Here is an 18,448-nt window from a genome sequence, read left to right on the forward strand (position 1 = left end):
AAACTGAGAAAAACCTCTTCTTCCAATAGGCAAACCTTACTATTATTAGTTTTAGAGAAATGTGCTCTTACTTGCTTAAACTTTGCCCTAATTTTCAAGAGTTTACTGACTGCATCATCATCTTGAATATTTGTGTGAGGGAAGCTCTCAGTCATTTCTTGCAAAGATTTAAGTGCATTTATTTTTCTGAAAGAAAAAAAAAACTTGAAATTTAATTTTCGATTATATATTATAATTATGACAGCAAGCTTAAGACTAAGAATTAATTCCATACTTATTAACAATATAACAGAAATAGACATAAATATCATAAGAATTTAAAAATTAAATTTTTTCAAAAAAAATTAAATTATTAAACAAATTAACTACTGTGATAGGCTGAAATATAGAGAATTAAAGTTCAGTATAAAATTTAGCATTTGGCATACTTTTTTTAATAAATCATTGTTTGCATGTAAAAAAAATTATTTTCTACAAGTACCTGAACTTTGGTAAACAAAGTCTGAAATCCGGACGTCCATCATCCGGAACGATCTAAAATCAGGACCTTAAAAAGACCAACAGCGTTTTCTCGTAGGCTTTATGCATGCATATCTGATCCCCCCTCCATGCATAATGAAACATCTGGAGAGTCCCAATTCTTATTTTCACTTCGAAACTAAATAAAATACTTTGTTATTGAAGAAACAATCATTTTAGCATAAATTTGTATGATCAGTAATTTGGCTCTGTTGCTGCATATCTGCTTGGCATACATGTCAAACCAAAATATTTCACATACATACATCGTTGATTTGATGCCAACCAAAATGTTAACGAGGAAAAATTCACCAAAAATTTCTTTCCATAAGCTAAAAATAGATTTTGTTGATGATACTCATAGACCCAAAGATTACATTTAGGGCTATTTGAATTGAGAATAACTGATTTGTTTATTCACATAAATCCAGAAATAGCACCAGGGCTCATATGGTCGCACCGACAAAGAATGGCACCGGGTCGCAGAATTTAGGACCCACAGAGACATCATCAGGTGGTAAGATATCTAGCACCAGCTCTCAATAATGCTTAAGTATATGTGGGAATTTATTTATTCAGAACTCTGATAAGCCTTAAGCATGTGCAAGAAATAGACATAAATATAACAAATAAATAAACAAATACAATTCAGGCTTAATTGTCCCAGTGTGCGATAGAAGCAAGATAAAATTTAACAGAACAACTTGTCGTTAGTCACCAAGTTCATGATGCATAGCCAAATATGTATAGTGAAGGATAGCTAAATTTGATGATGATAGCCGCTAATTTTAAAGGTTTTCGGATATCGCAAAACAATGATGAAATTTTCCAATTAACAGATTTTTTAAAGAAATGTGGAGAAGTGGTAATAAATGAAGATGACATAAAAGAAGTTTTTCTTTATGATGACAATGCTTCTCAATCATCAATCAATTAATGCATCGCAAAATCTGTAGTATGGATATAAATCCAGAAAATACCGCTACCGATAGTGAAGAAAGTGACAGAGATATTACTGAAAATGAGAAAATTTTGATTGAGTAGTCGGAATTCTCGAAACAGCAGTTACAGGACTTCAACAATGTAACTAAACAAGAGATTATGTCTCTCTACAGAATTAAAGAGAAAGTATTAGCACGAAAAATGAAGCAACTTAAACAACTTACATTGAAAGAAATGTTTAATAAGGTAAACAAATAAATATGAAGCTTTTTTTTAAAATTTTGATACCCTTTAGATCATAAATACTTCATTATTTTATAAATCACAATTTTATATTTTTAATGTTATAATTTCTACATGCCATCTTACTAGATTTAAACTGATGATCTAATACCAGGAAAAATCCCAAATCCGGATTCGCCGAAGTCCCGATGAGTCCGGATTTCACACTTTGTACTGTAGTTTCATATTCATAGTTTTCACTTAAATCCTTGGGTATCCCTTTTACTTTGATTGGTTTTACTTGGGTAATTGAATTATTTTGAAGTAGCAGAAATCAACTAACAGTAAACTGAATATGTATCTTTATGAACATTTGTAGTACCTGTAGATATGAACTAATGAAGTCAGAATTTCTGTATCAAAAATGAAGCAAGATAACATGAAAATATTCACTTAATCAAGTTTTAAAAGCATTCTGCATATAGATATGAAATAGCAGCAGTTCAAACATAACATTATATAGATGGTAAAAAAATGATGACTAACATTACATAGCAGGTAAAAAAAAAAAATATTACATAGATGGTAAAAAAAAGAGGTTAAAAAGAGACAAGATTAAACAAAGACCTTATTTAACCCCTTAACTGCCACGGAAAACGTACAAAATTCATTTCCCAGTGCCACGGTTTTTCACACAGGCGCACGTAGTTATGCTATGCATTAGGGGGAAAATAAGTGCAAGTTTTACTTTCTAAAAACTGTTTACTTTCACAAAATAAAGAATAAAAGAAAAAAAAATGAATGCACAAAATTTAATGTTTTGAGTTAAAAGTATAATAAAAAGATGTAAGTATAATAAAAATGATGTTTGTATAACGAAAAAGATCCCTAAAATGGAGTTTCGATCAATTCATTTTTAGACCAGTAAAGTGTAATATCAGGTTTTAGTGTTATACCTTAAGAAATCAGTATGCCTAAAAAAACATATATTTCTTCTGAACCGGTTGAATGCCACGATTTTGTTCTTGATTTTTTGTTTTCAAAGTGTTGGTGCATATACTCGTCTACAAAATGGTTAGTTTCAGTAACAATATGAAGCCCGAGCAGTTCATAAAAAAATAATTCAAAAAAGATAAATGAGTTTGAAACATCCCTTATATCTTTCTTTATTCCTGGAACCTACTACAAAAAGAAAACGAAAACAGAGGACACAGAATTAAAAAAAAGAAACGTTTTGCTCAAACAACACCTGCCAATACCAAGCAGTCATTACTTTCATCCCTTTAGACACACCCCTCCCTCCATTTTCTCCCCACACTTCTATGAAATAGTATTCTCCTTCGCATACTTTGTCAAGGTCATTGTGGTGTTGCATTCCAAAACTTTGCGAATAATTTTACAGGTAGCAGGGCAAAGCAAATGATAGTATTTTGGAAGGGCGTATATATATGCCCGTGGCAGTTAACACATCGGCTGAGCAAGGCGTATATATATGCCCGTGGCAGTTAAGGGGTTAATGCGAAAGCGTTTTTGAAGGAAATAGTATATCAGTTCGACAACCTGCATGCTTGACTAATGGCTTTGCTAAATTGCAGGTGTGCATATCCTAAAACACAATCTTACCATACGACAAAACCATCTCATTACGTTCATTATTCATGTATCTTTACATTTCATTTGTCAGCAATAAAGGAAAAGGAGAAACTGGAACAGTTCAGCATGTTTATATCTTTATTAAGTTAATACCATTAACCATATGGTATTAAGTTAATACCATAAGTTAGTCATTATAATTTCAGACTGAGGAATAAATCCTCAGAGGGGAAGCCAAAAGATAAAAAGATTCTTGCTATTTCATAATGTCTGTATATATGCATCAACAACATATACACAGCATCAATGGGAATTATAACAAATTAAAATACAAAGGAATAGCTGGATTCATAGAAAATATAAAAGAACATATTACACGATGGAAAATCAAGAGTGCACAAATGGAACTACAAGAAAATTTGACTATTTATATATGTAGAAATATGGTGTGAGGTACGATTATTTAGAAAATATTTCTGATTTCATGGAAACAAAAAAAACAAAAAAAGTAATCATCAGATATGTGTAGAAGGTAATTATCAGATTAGAGAAGACAGGTTCAGTAAATCATCAAATTATGACGATTGCTAACACAGATTAGACAACATTTTTAACAAAGATTGTTATTATGATAATTACTAACAGACATTAGGCAGATTTTTGTATTTGAAAATATTGTCGTAAATATCTGTAAAGACTTAAATCCTTATGCATTATTGTAATATTGTGTATTTTTTTTTCTTTTAGGATTTACTTTGTGTTTTGCTAAATTTGTGGCTATATGTTTTGTATATAACTGTTTTTATATATGCATATAGAACTGTAGCTCTTTCAATTGTGAGTCTAACAATGTAAGAATTATAAAAATAGCTCTGTGAGATAAGGGCAAATACACTTGTTTCAGGTCTTGCAATATTTAATGATATTTCACCACTTGCAGACTTTCTGGAAGATTTGGGAAAACACATTTTCAAAGCATTACAATTGATTTTTGGTGAAGCTTCTAGAAGTCCATGCTACACTATATAATTGTGAGACAGCCGGAGAATTAGCAGTTATTCAGTTGTGAAAGTTGGCTATTAAAGGAGAGTTACATGAATTGCATTTTCAAGTTTACCTGAGTGATTTGGAGTACTTAAGGTATTTCTTTTGCAATAAGATGGAATTGCATAACATCCACATTCTCCTTCAGCTAGTCTTGTACTTATTTACAGTACTGTGTTTCGTGAATTTTTTATAATAAAGTGTCAATTTCTTCCTGCTTATTTGGAGTAATTATTTATGGAGATATCAATAAACTTGCAGCCTGGAAAAATATATTTATCAAATACATTTACAAATGATTACTCAGTCATAAAATATTTTGTTAGAATCAGTCAACAAGTCCTTGATATCACATAATTTAAGGTAATCATACAAACTCCCGTTATATATAATGTATGATGCATTTATGATAACTCTATTTATTTATTTATTTTATATACATAACTTGCAGCCTATAAATTTCAGTATTAGAAATTAGAGCAAATTTGTAAGAGACATGGCTAAAGATTAGAAGAAGAGTAGCCCTGTAAAAATGCAGTTTCCTGGTGAGACTGCAGTTTTTAATTTTTGCTTAAAATTGTTCAGAGGTGTTTTTAACATTCCTGGCATAATGCTTAACAAAGTGCGCAAATATTTGAATGAATCCTTCATTCATAATTACTCCAAAATAGTTTGTCTTTTTGACTTCTGCATCTATTATCTTAAACAGCTCTTTCTCTATGTGATGCTTTTCCTTTTTCTGATACTGTATTTATTTGAAAATATGGACTACCTTTTTTTATATATATAATTTTATTCTAAAATTTAGTATGGCCTAATAATTAGTTACCTTGATAAGCGAAATTACAGAACTTCAGGAAGGAGTTTATCATATTACACAGAATAATTACATTGTTTAAATACTAAACTACACAGGTAATCATTGCATGTGTGTTTATGTGTATCTGTGTGCATATGAATTATGTGTGTGTGTGTGTATATCAGGGATGGGCAAACTTTTTCGGTCACGGGCCAAAAATCGAAAACAAAAAGTTTGGGGTGCCAAGATAAATTTTTCAAAAATTTTATAAACAATATACAAGTATCACAATTTAACTATGTTAATCAGATGAATGAAATTGCGATTTCATTTTTAAAAGTTCCTTATATTGAATATATACATATATATAGGTTCGAAGTACTGATTCTAAGGAACGAGGCTAAATGCTCATCTGTCAGTCTACTTCTGAAATAATTCTTTCTACAGTTCATAGTTGAAGACACTCACATATATAAGATGAAGCAAACATAGCACTGATTTTCTAGGTGTGAGATATTAAATTTAGGAAACTTACTTTCGATAATGATTTATAAAACTAACTTTGGCATATTTAGAAAAAACTGCTTGAGATGATTGTTAGATTGCAACTCAATTAATTCAAGCTGCAAATCTGAGCTTACTGCTTCACAATTTACGTTGAAAAGCATGGTAAAATTATCTAATTATGTTTGAATGGCACTGAAATCTGTATTCGAACTCAAAATGCAGTTTTTTTTTTCAAGCCATCTTCATAATGCTTAAGCTTCTCTTCATTCACTGAGGTTATTGAATTTAACCTCGGGAAATGAGACAAATCGTTCTTAGCTAGCTGCCCAGCAAGCAGATTAAGTTTTAGATTAAGATAATTAAGATTAAATTTTTTCTAAGAGGTCTAATTCACCTATATCGGATTCCCATATGTCTGCTCCCCGAAAAAAGATAACGCTTGTTGGCTACAATCTACAGCTATTACTAACAAAGAACTTCCGTTTTAGCACTTTACCAATTGAAAGCTATCTGTGCTTGCTTTTTCTGTCAATTTATGTTTTAGAACGAAAATAGAGAAAGTAAAAAGACCATCAGCCCTTTGAAAAAAAAGGAAGAACAAATAATATTTAAACAAAGTAGAAAAGGAGATGGTATATAATATATAAATAAATCTTTCTTTTAATTTGCCTTGGACCGACAAATTTAAATTCTATCCATGGGCCGGATAGAAACTTCCGGAGGGCCGGAGTTGGCCCGCGGGCCGTAGTTTGCCCTTCCCTGGTGTATATATATATATATTGTTATGAAATGTACAGGCACAGTGAGATAGCTTCCCCGCAAAGCAGTTTGAGGGTTGCCATGAAATGGCAAGAAAACGCAGGGTTGCCACATTTGGCGAGAAAATCGCCCATTTGGTGACAAAATTGGCAATAAGCCATGGACGGATGGAGAACCTTCTGGAACGAATTCTTACCAGTTTAGGCCAGAACGCTCTCGAACACCAGCCAAAAGCTATATAAACCCTGCTGGTCCGCAGTCGGGAAGTGTGTGTGTGTGCCTCGCCTAGAATGCGAGATCGTACCTCGTCCAGAGTGAGAGTTAGTCAGTATCGAGTTGGCGTCTCATTTAGCGAGCAATCAGATGTGTCAATCAGACGCGTGTGTTGCGATTTATCACACTTGTCTGACAGTAACATCAGAACAAGCCCACGAAATTCATCATGGCAAGGAGTGTAAGATTACACTTATCATTGGAAACAGTCTTAAGCACTTGTCATTGGCAACAGTCTTAAGGACAACAGTATAACTTTGTTCAGTTCTGCCCTCAATTTTGATGGTCAGCACCCTGGAGGAATGAGTCCGAGGGATTCCTGCACCTCTTCTTCTACCAACAACCTCTCGAGAAGATTTTCGGCTTGCCACATATTTAGAGTGCCTCCATGCGCACAGACGCTATATATTTACAAATGCTCATGCCTTCTCTGGGATTCAAACCCATGCCCTTTGATACCGCAGTAGGCTCCCCTAACCACTATACCATCTGGGCCTCACATGAATCAAATGAGTTATTGAAGCCAATGAATCATGACTGATTCTTAGTCATAGTTCATTTTATATACTTCAAAAGAAATAGATTATATTTAGTAAGTAATTTTATTAAAACAGAAGCTAGTTTGTCAATACTATTAGACATTTTTAGAGGTTAACATACTGAATTTGAAGGGTTTGTATGCAGATGGAAGTTAATAAGAGGGTAACAGCAGAATATGCTGGCTGCAAAAACTAAGTTAGTATTAAACCCTACAGAATGAAAAAGAACCGGAAAAACTGCACTGGTGATATCAAAAGAAAAAAACAGCGTGTAGGCTTACTTTTAAGAATAATTCACTACATAATTCAACTGTACTCATCTAGAAACCAAATCAGAACGGAGAGGGGGATAGAAGAAGATGGATCTTCAATACAACAGGCTTGTGTATCTACATTTAGTCATTAAACAGCTCATAAAGCATATTAGAGTTTGCATGTAGCAAAATTCTTTTACAGATGTCATAGTTTATTTTATGGTGGCATGTATCCATCCTTTACACATATCATCAATATATTAAGACAAAGTTAGACAGTTATTAAAAGAAAAGAAGTAGCTGGATAATGAATATAAAAAATAAACATTAATTTGCTAAGTTTAAAGCACATAATGCTAGATAAGTACACGATGAATTAAAGTTGGAGATTGAAAAGAAAGTCTATGGTAAAATGGTTACAGTCAGAGTTGACACTATGCATTTTCTAGCCAATGTTATTCTCTACGGATCTTTAATTCTGCCATCCATTGCCTTCTAAAAATTTTTAAAAATTTGCTCCCTCTAAATTCTGCATGTGATATTTTAGCAATCGAGCACATGAGTGATGATACTTGCCATCAGAGTGCGGGCATTGTTTGGCTGAGTGGAATACAGCAGAAATGATGACACAGAAGGATTTCACTTTTTACTATTCCATATCTTTATTTCAATTTTCACCGCAGATCATTTTTACTTTACATGAAATTCTCCAAATTACACATCAAATAGTAATTTAAACTAAGTACGATTAAGTTTAGACTTTCTGCATCATAACTATTCTAACAAAGGAAAGATGAGTTAACACTTTGACGTGCGGTGGTCGTGCCTTAAAACCACCAATTTTCGAATTTTTTCTTCTCTTCTTTCTGAAATTTTTGAGTGAAAATCAATTGATTACTGATCTTTGACCTCTAACTAACACAAAATGACTGCACAATCATACATGTTTTAAGTCTTAGTACTTCAAATTGGATGCCTTTTAAAATTTGTTTTCAATGAGACAAAATAACTTCCTTTTATTAATATAAACAACTTTAAATTTCAAAAGTTATTCATCACACATCATGATTTCTATTGTGAACAATAAAAAATTGCAATAATTAAACTGCATATATAAAAAAGCCTATCTATATTTATGGCATTAACTTTGTGGTTTCAGGGTGCGACCACTGAGCCACTAGAGTATTGTGTCACAATGCTCACAATCCTCTAGAGGCTCGGTGGTCACGCCTTGAAACCACTGCTCTTCATAATGGCGTTTGCTTGCTATTCGAATAGGAATGTTTATTTTTATCCAGATATAGATAAGGGGCTTTGAAACCACAGATTTATTTTATTACTAAACAATACACGCATCTGCCGAGTGAAAAGGTCTTTCTTTTCCAGAGATTTTTCTCTGACCTTAAAACACTTACTTCCCAAGCCAGTATTGTGACTTTATAAATTATTTCCTGCGGTTTAAATTTAATGTAAATATACTTTGCTATAATTAAAAGTAAAAAATCTGATGTGTACACCACGACTTCCTTGTACGGAATATTAAATTATGCGCATTTTTTCTTGCATTTTATTTAAACTTATTAGATTGAATTAAACCTACTTCGCCGAAAGCACATAAACCATAATAGAATAAATGCATTCTTTAAAATTCACTTTGTTTACCATAGCGACACTCTGATGCTAGGTTTACTTAACAGTATTATATTTCATTCATATTATAACTCAGAATGCACAAAATGTATATCATTTAAAGAATTATCTAATCATTGCCACATGTTCTATTCAAATACTATAATAAAGCTAGAACTATGTATAAAAGAAATTAAGCAAATAAAACAAAAAAGAAAGTTTTTCACAGACGACTGAGTATTTCTCATTTAATTAATTCAGTTCTTACTTTGCGAGAAGGCAAAAATACAGAAAAACTCAAAATATCTATATTAAAAATTACGCTCAAACGCTTATTTCCTCAAAAAAATTCCAGAAAGAATTAAGCATGATTTAATTGGCAATAATAAATGAATGTGTTATATTTGTTGTTGCGAAGCTAAGTTTCTCTAGATTGGCAACAAATCCACTAGTCTGCTGTTTCAAATGTAAACAATCGATGGCCGCCATGAAAATAAAGGCTTAGTGGCACTTAAACAACTTTAAAATTGTTGATAATTCTAAAATTATTGCATACAGATTTACTAAAGGCATAAAAACCTTAATCGGAAGCTAAAAACAACATAATTCAATCATTTTTAAAGCAAAAAATGTACAATTTACAAACATATAAGAGCAAAGAAACTGAGATCACTGTGCCGAGTAACAAAGTGGATATATATATACTGTAAATATAGTATTTATGTACGTTTGGTGCGGCCGATTGCAACCAAAATACGAGGTGCACATCTACATGTTATAGCAGTTCTATATACAAAATTTCAAAGTTCTACAGCTACTCGTTTTCGAGTTATGCGAGATACGTACGTACATACGTTCATACAGACGCCACGAAAAAACCACTAGTCTCCTGTTTCAAATGTAAACATCAATGGCTGCCATTAAAACAGGCTTAGCGGCAATTAAACAACTTTAAAATAGCTGATAATTCTAAAAATATTGTACACAGATTTACTAAAGGCATAAAATCCTTAACCAGAAGATAAAACAATATAATTCAATCATTTTTAAAGAAAAAAATGTACAATTTACAAACATATAAGAGTAAAGAAACTGAGAGCACTGAGCCGGGTAATAGAGTGGATATATATATATATATATATTTATATACGTTTGGTGCGGCCGATTGCAACCAAAATACGAGGTGCACATCTACATGTTATAGCAGTCCTATATACAAAATTTCAACGTTCTGAGGCTACTCGTTTTTGAGTTATGCGAGATACGTACATACACACGTACGTACATACGTTCGTACAGATGCCACGAAAAATTCTCTTCAGAATTAATTTTAAAGCAGATTTATAATTTTTTTGAAGGAAAAGAGTATTTTATTCTGTCCTTACGTACTGATATCATGCAAAAACATCATTAAATTGCATTCGATAGCGGTCAAAATGGATATTTTCATTGAAATATGCTGCCTGAAACTTTTGGCGATTACAATACTTCCTTTTTACGTCGTACAAGGAAGTAAAAATGCATAGCTCTAGAAATGAATTACCAGTTTTTCTAACATAAAAATATTGAGCTGTATCATAACCTGAAATTATAAAAGCAAAGCACATTAAAGCATTTGCGTGTCATATAAAACTCAAAAACTTATAACCAAATATCCTGTTTATGGTACTTGCATATTAATGCAACCTTGGCAATTTTTTACAGATGAAAGGGCAAAGTTTACTTATTGGGTGCAAGTTGGCAATTTGCACAAATTGTTTTTAGAAACATTCCCAAACTATGGATATTTATCTCATAAGTGGGTAGACATTATCAACACATTAAGAGAAAACATACTTCAGTTATTTAAGATACAAATTTAAATTATTAAATAAGTATTATGGAATATATTAAAAAAAATAAAACCTATTCTTCACCAGAACAAATCTCTTTGTAAATTTTTTTTGTGTTATTCTACTCCCCAAGAACACAGCAATCTGCTTAAAAAATCATCGAAAAATTGTAGAATCTCATCTCACTGAAACCTCAGCAATACCAGCTGTCTCCTAAATGTATCTCCTTATCCTTTTCTTCAAAGATTTTTCAGCAAAATTTTGTATTCCTGCAGAAATTTTACCACAGTTTTTTCCCTTGCTTGCAAATTCCACAAGTGCATTTTAAGACAAAAATGTTCATGACTTGTTTATAAAAACCATTGGAACTTGGAACAAAATAAAAAGAATGCAAATGAAAATAATGACCCTTTACTTAAAAAAATTGTTATGAGAATGCTTGCTTGCAGACTGTTTATGGGCATGGTTGCCAGAGTTTGGCACATTTTGAAAATCTGGCTGCTTCTACTAAGGGTTTGCAATAACACCCAAGGACTCTGTTTACAAGTAGTTATTTACTTCAGTTTGAAACATGTAAAAAAGAACTTAAGTAGACTAAAAATTCTGAATATGTATTCCTTAAAACTTTCACATCAATATACAGTCAAAAGTCTTTAATCCGGACTCGTCGGGACTTCGGCAATTCTGGATTATCGATTTTTCTGGATTAGAGATCATCAGTTTAAAGCTGGTAAGATGGCATGCAGAAATTATAAAATTAAAAATATGAAACCGTAATTTATAAAATAATGAGCAATTATGATCTAAAGGGTATCAAAATTTACCAAAAAAGAAGCTTAATATTTATTTGTTTACTTTATTAAACATTTCTTTCAACGCACGCATGCGTAAAGCATAACTTACGCATAGCCGAAATCAGAAAATTGCAACCAGAAAACTATTTGATTTGTATTCATGATATTTATAATGACGAGGAATTTGATTTAAATCATATCAAAGACAGAGTACATCGAGATTAAATACTACATTTAGTAAGGAATTATAAGCCGAATAAAATAAAAACATCTGCCCTGAAGATAACGATAGTGTTGACAGATCAACTTCCAGTTCATTGCGCGCCGCGACGTCCCCCCCCCGCGCAGAGCAGCGTGAAATTGATAAACAGATTTCGGAATGGTTAGATAAACAAAGGATATGCCTTTATCCATTTTTTGTAGCAATTCGTTTTTTGTTTGATGGACATCGAAACATACTTTCGTTTTCTAGATCCTTTGGGAGCTCCAGCATCGGAAATTCTATTTGACATAATCGAAAGTTCAAGCTTACTTTTATAAAATTGCTCTTACAGTCTGCAAAAAATAATAAGCCGGATCCAATTTGAAGATTAAGGAACAATGCAATCATCAACATTAACTGAAATAGATAATTAGATAATTTTAGCTTATACCATCCATTATACATTAAACGCACATGCGTAAACGTATTCTGCACTTGCGCAGACGCATATGCGCAGTCATAAATGTCTTGCGCGCACGCGTAAAACGGCTATGCGCATGCGCAGAAAGATTTTAGCTTTGAGGTCCGGATTATAGATCATTCCGGATTATGGGTGTCCGAATTAACGACTTTTGACTGTATAACTTTTCGGGTAGCCTATATTTTAGGGTACCCCTCGGATTATTGCCAAGTTGTTGTTTCATTTATGGCAAGAGTATTTTAGATTGAATGTTAAGGAAACCCTATTATGACGTGATTGGTTGTAATGCATGATTGCAGTGATTTTGACTGTTGGGAATATATTTCCTAAGGTTATTTATGCACTTGATGTTGGTTAGGAAATACGTTGCTTATTTTGTGCTTTACACCCTAAAATGCCTGCTGGTGATACAATTAACCTGAAGTTTCTGTATGCTTTGGAATGAATGGGAAAAAAATATTGATTGACTGGTGCATAAATGAAGATTTAAATGGCTTTGTTCACCTCTCAGTAAATTATGCAGCGAGATTTAAGAATTTCGAAACCATAGCTCATATCAACACTATGCAAGGTATGTGGGGTGTAAAAAAAATGGATTTTCAAAAGAAATGCCACTGATAGTCCAGCAGCATTAAGGATATTTTTGATTTTTACTTTTGTGAATTTATATGGCAACAGAAGTACACAGATTCTAGTTCAAATAATTTTAAACAGTTTTTGGATGCTATTAAGGAATTTTGTATGCAATACACCGAAGACACAGAAATTTCTAAATAAGGTTAAATTGATGTTTCCTTTTTGTACTGCGCAGATTAGATAACATGCATTTCCATTTTTATGTCATTACTTTGTATTATTTTGATTTTATGTGCAGTTTATTGAGATTATAATTTTTTATGTTTTAGATGCTAGTTTACTTGGGAAGGAGTTGCTCATAAACAAGAATGGGAAAAAAAAAAAAAAAAAAAAAACCGCCAATTTTCACCAAGAGATACCCTGAAATATATTTTCTCCAACTTTTCTACGATTAGTGACTATTATATTTGAACATTTATAGTTCTGTCAGGGCTTCAGTTTTCAACAAGAAATGAAAAATAAGCCACTTTTCCTCAAGTCCTTCTACTTTCCCTTCAGGAAGGTATCCATCTCAACTTTAACAGCACATGTATTTTTATTTATAATATTAGATTGAAATGATAACAAAGATTCATTAATTGAAAATATAATTTATAAAACTAAATCTTAAGCAATTAAAATCTTTCTATAAACATTGCACACAGAAAACACTTAATAGTTTTTTCAGTAAAATTTAGTTACCTTTGTTTGGCAGTTTCTTCTCCTTCTAAAACAATCATCCATGCAATAGCAAATCCTTTATAAAATCCAATCTAAATAAAAATGTTTTTAAATAAATCTTTTTGAAAAATGACACAATTATTGTTTTTTGCAATATATATATGTCTTATTACCCTTCTCTGAAAACAAACAGTAAGTTGAACATTCTTTAATTAAAGTGGTACATAAAAAATAAATCAATAAACTCTTCATCCTTCTAAAACAATCAAAATTGGGATTCTAAAAAATCCTTCTAAAAAATGAAATTGAGAAATTACATTCAACAGAAAGAGGAGGACTTCCGTTGCACAAAATTAAGATACAGTTATCCAGCTATGAATATCATAAAAAAAAATGTTGCCTTTCTTATCCTATTGCAAATGAAACAGCAGTTAATAGTCTTCTCAATCCAAAGTAGGAAAATATAAGATATCGTATGCTTTTATTTACACGCTTTTGCAAAAAAATCGGAGAACCATGAAGGAAGTGGTTGTTTTTGATGAAATTGAATATGTCTATAGCTCATACACAGATAATAAAATGATTAAAAAATCAAGGTCATAGTACCCGTTCATGGCTCACAATCATCCATTGAATGCTCAAATTAGTAGTTGGTCGAACCACCCCTGGGGCCAATGGATGCTTGAATTTGTTGAGGCAAGCAGTGGCAGATGTTCCTGGCAGAATGTGTCCTCCTGCGTCACATTATGCCAGGCATTCATCAGTTGTTACTCTAGATCTGCGATCCTTGCTGGTCAAGGAAGAGTATCAACCACACAGAGACAGTTTAGAGATATGCAAGCAGTATGTAGCCTGGCATTATCTTGTTGGAAAATGGCCCCAGGATGACTTGCCATGAAGGGTAATACAACCGGCCGCAGGATGGTATCAACATATCATTGAGCTGTTAAAGATGTACGGAGGATGACTAAAGATGACCTGCTGTCATAAGAAATAGCAACCCACACCATCACACCAGGGGTTATGGCTTGTAAAACAAAGGCTGATTGGGACCGCTGGCCTTGTCATCTCCACACACGAACACGATGGTCATCTGCTTCAACAGCGAAGCAGGATTCATTGCTGAACACTATTCGATGCCAGTCTGATGGCAGCCATGATGATTGGCTGCGACACTACTCCAGACAACTCCACTGATGCTGTGGGATCAAAGGCAAACATCTTAAAGGCTTCTGTGAGCGTAACCCCACTTCAGAGAAGCGCTGTGAGATGGTGGCTGTAGTGCGAATACTCAATAATGATACTGTTGGGGCGGTTCGCGCCTGGTGAGCAATCATCCTATCTTGCCTCGCATTTGTGCTCCTTGGCCTTCCAGAGCCTTCATTTCGTCAGCAGTTTCCTTGTAGCAACTATTGCTGCCAGTATCTTTGCACAGCAGTGTCTATACACTGCATGTGGCGGCCTATTGCTCGGTATAGGCACTCAGCTTCATACACCCCTATAATACGACCATGTTCAATAGTCATTTAGTTGTCTATAGTCTTGTTGTTCAATAGTCATTTAGTTTAGGTCTTAGATATCGTTGTAATGGCATCTTTAGTTGCTTCTTTACGGAATTACAATTGCAGCAACAAAAAAGATAAATTTTTCGCCTCTGTTACTGATTTTATAATTTGTGAATTGTGCACTAGAAATGCGTGCTTTTATCGGAATTCCTGTTCATTTGCCTTGAAACTTTGACCATTTGCATGTTCGATTAAGATGTTTTTGCATACCAAATTTTGTCACAATTGCAAAAGTCCTTCTTTGGTGTTTAATTTTTTTTTTTTTTTTTTTTTTTTTTTTTGCAAAAACGTTTGCAAAAACTTGCTGGTAACTAATAAAGATGAGCCACAGGAAACTGCAGCAAATCAAATTTTGAGTAGATAGATAAGAAATTTTTCACATCTTTGATGATGGCTAGATATGTTACACCCACCAGCCAAAAAATTTACAGTAAACAAATTTTATAAGTTACATTTTTCCTTCTTTAAAAATATTTCCTTGCCAATAAATTAAAACAATAAGTTTGAGTAATTTTACAGCAGTAAGTTATGTTTGTTTTATCAGTGAATGATTTCTGTTTATATTAGAGTAGTATGTATGTTTATTTTAACAGTAAATGATTTAGAATTCCGATTGTCTGATGACTTAGAATTCGCACAGTTAATCTCCATACTTTGGGACTAAAAACTGAGCGAATTAAAAAATTTTTAGCCTTTTTTTAAATTAAAAGCTGTGTTTTTCGTTTTGTTTATATTTCTGTTCTAATTTTTACATTGAACTTGGCATATTTGCATATAAGTAACTGCTAAAATTCATACCTTAAATATTTCTTAATCAAGATTTATTACAAAACTGTTACATTTTTAAAATACAATACACACAAATAAATTAATATTAGGAGAAGAGAAAAATGCTGTAGAATCGAAAATACTTCATTAATAAAAAAAATCTATTTCTTCAATCAAAACAATATATTTTTGTTAGAAAGTACACATATAAAAAATTTAATACATAATTTTTTTATATGTGTATGTAATTTAAGACATACACATATAAAAAAAATTGCCATTAAATTTGCTATGCCGAATTTCCTGGAAAATCAAAAATTTTACTTGTTTACATCCAAAAATAAGTTCAAATTATCAGCAGTCTACTCTAGCAAACTTGGAAAGCTCATGAAAATCTTATTTTCAGTTATCCAGCTTGAATTTTTTTCTATTTTATGCAAAGTGAAATTATGGCATAAAAGGATGGAATTAGATGAGCACACAATAATGGAATATCCTGCGGGCTGACAAAACTCATTTCTACTTAGATGCAAAGGTCAGTAATTATAATTGCTGCCTCTGGGATTCAGTAAACCTCAAGCACTTGAACAATGGCCTACGTTAAGATACCCCTGTCCCACTTTTCTCTCACAGACCTGAAATACCAAGATCTTGCAAAGTGACGAATTATGAGTAAACATTACAATCCAGTTTTGGAACAATACTTATTAGAATGAGAGTGTTCAACATTCACATCCTTGTAACAGCAATCCAATAACACATTGAAACATGAATGTTGGACTCTATCATTTTAATCGAAGACACATTTATGAAGTCATGTATGTTGCAGCAACAAGATGCTTCCTGTTCCAAAAGGCTCCAAAATAATTACTCAATTTTTAAAAAATCTAGTGAACATATTTCCTATTCAAAGATGAGAGATTTTTAAAAGTTCTGGTAAGATGGGCTGCCCAGTTCATAAATCTTCTCCTCGTTCTAAAGTAGTTGTTCTCAACCTTTTTTTGTCCCATTCACCCGTTTTACCACAGCTGACCATTATCCCGCATTCATTTCCCAAACTCAAAAAATACATACACATAAACAAGAAAGGGTAATGAAAATGTCGATAAATACCAGAACTTTAAAAAAGTATTTTTTTATACTCATAAACTAAATTTAGGAAAATAAAAGATTACCCTCATCCCCTTTAGAACTATGAAATTCTCATCTAGGGGGAATTCTCCCTTGTTGAGGGCCCCTGTTTTAAAGCAAAGTGCAAGAACTGCTCACATGAACTTTCATGCTAAGAGATTTAATCATGTCTGAGTAGCTAAAAAATATCATTTCTTTAAGCCTCACATATGCATGTCTCTGAAATTCCAGACAACACGTATAATTTAGGCTCTCGAATTTCTTGAGAGATCATATTTAGTGATGTGGGTTCTCTTTGACAAAGCTAAAGGTCAGGAAAGTGGGACATATTTTTCAGGTTCTTTATAAAATGCTGTACGAGGCAGTTAATAAAATGATCTTATGATTTCAGTGCATTAAAAAAATGAAGGATCTCATAATGCACATATAGTTTTATACTCTTACTGCAATTAAAATTTTGTGTACTAGTCTTACAAATGTCATTCATTAGATACCACATGTATTCTTTTGAAGAATTTGAATTTTTTTCATACTAAATTTCTTTTCCTAATCTGAACAGGATGCATGCCAAATTTCACTTGATCAGTTAATGAGAACAGTTTTCACATGTCTCTAAGCACTGTCATTTTAATTATAACATCCTTACACACTATTTTAGAGCAAGGCCATCTTATTAGAATCATGTGTCCCCACACGAACTATCTCAAGATTTACACATTTACTAAAATAAGGCTCCTATATTCATGGGACCACAGTATTGCCCTTAATGGCCATACATTAAGATGTCACTGGTTTAGATAGCTCATTCTGTTTGCTTTTCCTGTGCTATAAAGTAATCATTATTGGTAACACATTTTGAAAAATGATGTTATTTCCTAACTAATTCTTTTAAAGCAGCAATCTTCACTCATGTTACACAAAATATACTGTTATGTTGATAACCAATATTTTGTTGGTTCAAGTAAACTTAAAAGTTTTGCTTTCTGGATCACTTTTCTTGTATGTATTCATTGAAATGCAACACTTAGTATGATGTATCATAACAAATATTTAACCCTTCAATGTTAGATACTTTCCTCCATTTAAAGAAAAGTATATCACAGACAGAAAATGCAAACTGAAGCGAATATGAAGTATATTGACTGATGGTGATATTTTATACTCTCCCACAAACCAGTATATCTAGATGTAACCCCTAGAAAATAAAGAGTAGTTTACACTCACAGAAAACTTAGGCAACCCCGAAAGTTAAGGTTAAGGAGCAGACTGTATCATGTCTATTTCGAAAGGAAAAGGAAG

The 18,448-nt window shown here is 32.5% G+C and overlaps 1 protein-coding gene across 1 annotated transcript in view; it reads right to left on the reverse strand.

Moving 5' to 3' along the window:
• The window catches only part of LOC118197186 (protein LTO1 homolog), a 41,906-nt gene that overhangs the window by 8,379 nt on the left and 15,079 nt on the right, over positions 1–18,448 (reverse strand). Inside the window, exons 3-4 of the mRNA XM_035368693.2 lie at positions 13,707–13,777; positions 72–186 (exon numbers count right to left, since the gene is read on the reverse strand). Of these exons, the coding sequence (XP_035224584.1) occupies positions 72–186; positions 13,707–13,777 (186 nt within the window). The remainder of the gene's footprint in view (positions 1–71; positions 187–13,706; positions 13,778–18,448) is intronic.

This window comes from Stegodyphus dumicola, chromosome 3, assembly GCF_044657685.1.
Source record: "Stegodyphus dumicola isolate Sdum_Otavi_A_Nest chromosome 3, ASM4465768v1".
NCBI lineage: Eukaryota > Metazoa > Arthropoda > Arachnida > Araneae > Eresidae > Stegodyphus > Stegodyphus dumicola.